Here is a 6,000-nt window from a genome sequence, read left to right as displayed (position 1 = left end):
GGAGCGCGTCCTGCCTTCCTCTGCAGGGGAGAACAGGTCTCTACCCACCTCCATGTGACACCCCCTCACATGCCTGTATGTCGCCAACAGATCCCCTCTGAGTCTCCTCCAGGCTGAAGAGACCCCGTTCCCTCAGTCTCGCCTCATACGGCATCCCCTGCAAACCGGCCCCCAACCTCGTGGCCCTACACTGCACTGACTCCAACCTGGCTATATCCTTCCTGTAACAAGGGGTCCAAAACTGAGCAGGACTCTTCTTGTGCTTTGGTAACGCAGGCCGACACCACCCAGACTTTGGACGCATGCACACGTGCCCCACACATCAACCAAGAGGGTGACATCTCAAGCTCCCACATGGGGCAGGGAAAGCTTTAGGAGAACCACCAGCATACGGCTCTCCTGTTGCCCTGCCCTGTTGGACCGTTTTTGGAAAAGCACCTCTTTGAACAAGGGACAGCAACTGGCCCCAAAGGAAGCGTTTTTGGGATGAGAGGTCTGCATGCGCTTGATTCTGGAGTATCTGATTTCTGTTGCATGTGCCAAGGCCTACTAAGTACTTGCATGTTTACACACTTGGTAACTCTGGAGAACCAGCACCACAAACCCAAGCAGGGCTCATGCTGGGGGACAGTGCCTGCAGCTCTGGACGGCCGGGGCCTGCGTGCTGCGGGTGAAGTGCTCGAGGACATCTCGGGGCAGCTGCAGGGCCAACCCCCCCATGCCTGCACGTAAGCGGCCCAGTCCGTGTGCCATTTTGATGAGGAGGAGGCGGCCGTCTGAGAGCGACGAGAGGCAACAGGAGCATCTTGCATTCACTGAATCGACGCTGCAAAGTAGAAAACAGCTTTGAAAGAATAGCACCGCGGCAGCATTCTCGGCAGGCGCAGCAGGGCAACATGGCACAGCCGTGAGACTCGAGCAGAGCGCCCTCTGCGAATCTTCTCATGGGGATTGGAGGAGTCCTTTGAAAGCAAAGGGCCTTACACAAGGCCAACAGCACACGGCGTCCGACTGGCACGACGGGCTGGGCCGTGCCACTTCCAGGAAGGGCATTCCCAGGTTCCAGGAGTGCGGGGGCCACGAGGCCGTGCCGCGGCACGAAAGGTCGCAGCCCTATTAAGTTGCGAGGAACAGGCTCACGAAGAAATGGTCCAGATGCTTTCGACGCAGAATAAACGGAGACCATCAGAGAGAAGAAGATTTCAGCCCTGCCAGAAACTGTCTGCCTTTGCTTGCAAAATGTATGTCCCTTGAAGGAATTATCCACAAGTGTCAGAAATAAAAAATAGGGGAACTTTCTGCGCAAGCTTACTGCTTAGTTTTTTCTTTGGTATGTGGCAGTCATGAAATCCCTTGTTAGCTCAAGCTTTACCGTGCCAAACCTACGCAAAGCAGGGTCTTTATGAGAGACCAAATAAGAGATTCTTGATAAAACTAACGGCAGCCAGGAGAGAGTTTAAAGAAACCACAGAACTCAGGACCATCCAGGGAGCTTGAACCATCGAGATTCAGGACAGAAAGAAATGAAGTGCTTCCTCGCAGGGTGCATAGCTAAGACTGCGGAATTCACCCGCGCAGGATGCGGCCGTGGCCATCAAGCTGTGCTGCTGTTCTGCGCCATCAAGCAGTCTCTGACGTATGGAGGCCTCGTGAACGGAGCCCTTCCCGAATGCCCTGTCCATGGTGGTTCCACCCAGCTCTTCCAAGCTCTCCCCTTCCAAGCCTGAGTCCGTGGCTTCCTTGGTGGAGTCACGCCACCTCACACTGGTCTGCCCTTCTGTCTTCCATCTTCCCTAACACGACTGTCTTCTCCAGGGAGCTGTCTTCCCACGAGGTGTCTGAGGTATGACACAGCCTCGGTTTTGTCATTTTTGCTTGTAGTTCTGGCTTGTTTGAAGCTAAGACCCCACTTGCTTGGGAATACGCTGGACTGAAAGAAAGACAAAGCTCTAATCCAGAAACATGCTTTGAGCACATCCATGTCTTCCTGCTGGCTTTCTCCACTCTGCACTCTCCAGCTTCCACACCCACACCTTTGTGATTGGGAGTACAAGATAGTCTGGACAATCTTGGCCCTTTCCCTTGGTCTCCAGGGAAACATCCTTGCACCCGATGACCTTTTCTACTTCCTTCATCGCCGGCCTTCCAAGTTCCGGTTTCCTTTGCATTTCCTGGATCCAGTCTCCCTTACAATTGATGACCAAGCTAGGCCAGTTTTTTAAAAGAAGGAGCAGACAAATCCATGGAGGATCCATGGAGAATCACGATGGCAACACCCCATCTCCAAAATCAGAGGCAGGAATGTTCCAGAGCACGTCCCGGCTGCCCGGAAGCAGAGGCAGCACAGGATTCTTGCCCTCCTGCCCTGCCCGCAGGCTTGCCAGAGGCATCAGGCCGGCCACCGGGAAGCAGGCAGCTCGATCAGATACACCTTTGCGTGGAACCAACTTCTAGGCTTTCTGCTCCAAATAAAGTAAGCTTTGCAACCCTTCTGTGCTGAGCACACTGAGGCATGGGATAAACAAGTCTGGGAAACACGACTGCTATAAAAGTGTTTCAATTCCCACTGGAAAAGGGTTACATACCAGAAATACTCTAGTTTTTCTCTAGTTAGTAAGGTGAGGAGGCGGAGGAGAGCGACGCCATGGATGCGAAAGGAGGTGGTTAGAGGGATTAGACGAAAGAGGAACCTCCGTAGGAAATGGGTACTGGGGGAAATAGACAAAAGGGTATACCGGGAGGAGGAGGCCCGTTGCAGAAGGATTCTTTGCAAGGCTAAGGCTGATTACGAGCTGAGACTTGCCAGGAATAACAAGAGCAACAAAAAGGGCTTCTTTCAGCATGTAATTGGAAGAGGAAGGGGAGACAAGTGGTGGGACCACTAAATAAGGAGGAAGGAGATCCAGTGACTGATATGAGGGAACAGGCACAGATGCTAAATGACTATTCTGCCTCTGTGTTCTCCACAAAGCAGAATGGGGGAGATCCGCATGGGAGATTTGATGAGGCCGGGGACTTAGGGGCACAGATTAGAGTCACCCCCCTTGAAGTCGAGGGGCTCCTCAGGGCATTGGACATTACAAAGGCGCCAGGCCCTGACGGGTTACACCCGAGAGTACTTCGAGAGCTGGCAGGGGTTCTCTCACGCCCGCTGGCCTCCATTTTTGAGACCTCGTGGAGAACGGGTGAAGTTCCAGAGGACTGGAGGGTGGCATCAGTGGTCCCAATTTTCAAAAAGGGTAGTAGAAAGGACATGGGGAATTACAGACCTGTTAGCCTTACGTCCATTGTAGGAAAAACAATGGAAAGGCTCATAATAGAGAGAGATCTAGTGATGCTAGATAGGGAAACATAGAAACAGAGCGTGTCAGAAGGGGTCTCCCAGGCCATCTAATCTGAACCCCAGCTCCAGCCAGCTCTGCTCACGACATGCCCACCATGGAATGGACTTCCACGGGAGGTGGTTGAGGCCCCATTGGTGCGGGTGTTCAAGGATAGGCTGGACATGCACATGGCGGGCATGTTGTGGGCAGAGCCGGCTGGAGCTGGGGGTCAGACTAGATGGCCCGGGAGGCCCCTTCTGACTCGCTCTGTTCCTATATTTCTAAATGGTTGCTGCAAGGGCTCAAGGAGAAGGGCACTTTGCTCAAAGGAACCGGACAGAAAGGAATGTTCCACCGAGCTGGCTCAGGCTGACCAGAGAGGCGGCGGCATGGTGGCCCAGGTGGCCACTAGGCACTGCCACCCTAAACGAGAAAGCCATAGGCGTTTCCTTGGCTACAACTGCTGGCAGGAGGACCACAAAGGTAGAGGTTGGCATTGTCGCTCCACCCACTGAACCCACGTGCCAGCCAGACCTGGAAAGCAGCGAAATGCTACACATCACTGTGGAGGCACCATGGCCGCCTTCGCAGATCAGTTCTGCAGCGTGGGTGTTCCCAACTTCAGGGCAGGAATTCAGTTGACCGAAGGACGGCAAGCTCTTTTCCCAGGAATTTCCATGTAAGTCTTCTCAGAGATATCACAGCTGCCACACACACACAAGCGTCTGGCTCGCCCAGCCGAAAGCTTGCGAAAGGCCCCCGGAAGCCCCATTTTCCGTTCTTGCCCGTACCCAGCGTGGCGGGGGGGTCTCAGCTGACCAGAAGGGCAGATCTGTGACTCTTGCTAAGCTGCCTGCCCCACCAGCCCTCCTGGCAGGACACCTGCAGCCTGTGCCCCTGCCGTCAGTGCGCTGCAGGCCAGGTGCTCGCGAGCCAGGCCAGGCCAGGCCAGGCCAGGGGGTACGCAGAAGAGAGGCCGGCCGCGCCCAGGCAGATGCTCACGCCAAGGCTCGTCCCCACACGTGGGCTCCTGCCCGTCACTGAATGCAGACCCGTTGAGCAGCAAAGAGCTTCCACCCCGGCTTCCCCAGGTGTGCTTCTGCCTCGATCAGAAAGATTCATGGGCCAGTAAGGCCATCCAGGCGTGTGGGACTCGCCAGGTGGGCGGTTAGGCCCCACGGAACCGGTGTGTGCAACCTTACCGGAGCACACCGAGCTCCCTTTCAGCACGTTTTGGACAGGGCTACCCAGGCCCCCCGCCCCCCACCGGGACATGGACGTCCGGACCAAGCAGCAGCAGCAGCAGCAAGCCTTACCGGCACTGTCAAAGCCCCAATTTTACAAGGAGGCCAGAGGCTCGAAGTGTGTGCTCCTGTAACCCCACGCTCGCCTGCATTTGCCTCCCTCCGCAAGAGCCTTGGAAGAGGAATTTCTGGTCCTGCCAAATAAATTAGAGGGCCCCACCAGGCAGGGGAGGACCACTGGCCACCGCCATTCATGACTGAAGATCGTTCGCGGCTTTGCCTTCCCCTGACGGCTGACCTTTGGGCAGCCGTCGGGGAAAGCAAGGCCAGAAAGAACACGCCCCACAGCCTCTCCGGGTCCCTGCCGCACTCCAACAGCACACGCGTGCCAGGGCCGTGCCCAGAGGCCGCCCCTTTGGGGCCCTGGAGAGCGAGCAAATGCCACGCCTGCACCAGGCCAACAGAGAGGCTCTCTAGAAGCTATGGAAAGCGTGCGCACAACCGGGTGCAAACTCTGCATGGAAGGAGAAGGGCCTGCAATGGCAGCAAAGCACCCCAAGCGGGCCGTGCCACTGCGCCACCATGGCATCCACAGGCCGCTGGCACCGGGATGGCCCACGCAACCTGGCAGGAGGGGCAAAGGGCTCCTGCTGCTCACGTGCTTCCCAGGGAAGCTGCACTGCGGCTCAGCATCCGAGGCCGGTTGGCACGACTACCCATTATGGGCCCTAGAACAGGCCATGGGAAGCTAGGGCGCCTCTCTGCGCATGAATCGGCGGCCCGAAGGAATGTGCTCCAGGCTTGCATAGTGCAATGAGCCACGGCAGCTTTTCAGCCACAGTGGGCTGTTGTATTTTGCAAATCTAGGGACGGTCCTTGCAACGGGTCAGCCAAGTTCATGGCCAAGGCTTCTGCAGCCTCTTGCATCCACGGTTCCTAAAGGGAGCTTCCGTGCTCCAACCAGTTCTTCTCCGAGTCCCACAGCTGACTCAAGAGTCAGGAAGGGGGCGGACTTTTATGTCCCAGAAAGGAAAGCATCTCCCAAGACTAAGGATCGAGACACAAAAGGACCATGCCAGATTCTAACACCGGACCCAAACTGCTGCAGCCACGGTCCATGGCTTATGGCCGCCCTATGCATGGCTGTCTTTCAAAATGTCCTGAATGACTAACTGGGCCAAGTCACCCAGGGAGCTTCGTGGGCCAGTGGGGACCAGCAGCCAGCTCTCCCGGGTCCACAGTCCAGCACTGCAGGCACCGCACCGCACCGCACCGGCCAGCACGCCGCTCTCGCTCTCCTTGCAGCAGCAAGAGGACAGCTCCTCTGTCCCCGGCTCACACTTACGCGGCTGAACGGATTCCTGCGCTGGCGAGCCGCTGATGTTCCTGTGTACGGTCACGGGACTGCTTGCCTGGAATAGGCATTTGTGATA

The 6,000-nt window shown here is 56.4% G+C and overlaps 1 protein-coding gene across 4 annotated transcripts in view; it reads right to left on the bottom strand.

Moving 5' to 3' along the window:
- The window catches only part of RPRD1B (regulation of nuclear pre-mRNA domain containing 1B), a 39,419-nt gene that overhangs the window by 6,871 nt on the left and 26,548 nt on the right, over positions 1–6,000 (bottom strand). For 3 of the 4 annotated variants that reach the window (XM_044455325.1, XM_044455328.1, XM_044455326.1), the window contains one exon: positions 5,686–5,979. The exons of the other annotated variant lie outside the window; for it this stretch is intronic. In XM_044455325.1, coding sequence (XP_044311260.1) covers positions 5,701–5,979 — 279 coding nt within the window. In that variant the 3' untranslated portion in view covers positions 5,686–5,700. Of the gene's footprint in view, positions 1–5,685; positions 5,980–6,000 lie in introns of those variants that run through there. 4 annotated transcript variants of the gene reach the window in all.

Source organism: Varanus komodoensis, unplaced genomic scaffold, assembly GCF_004798865.1.
Source record: "Varanus komodoensis strain SLA01 unplaced genomic scaffold, ASM479886v1 scaffold8, whole genome shotgun sequence".
In the NCBI taxonomy this organism is placed as follows: Eukaryota; Metazoa; Chordata; class Lepidosauria; order Squamata; family Varanidae; genus Varanus; species Varanus komodoensis.
This window is presented reverse-complemented; position numbering and strand designations above follow the sequence as displayed.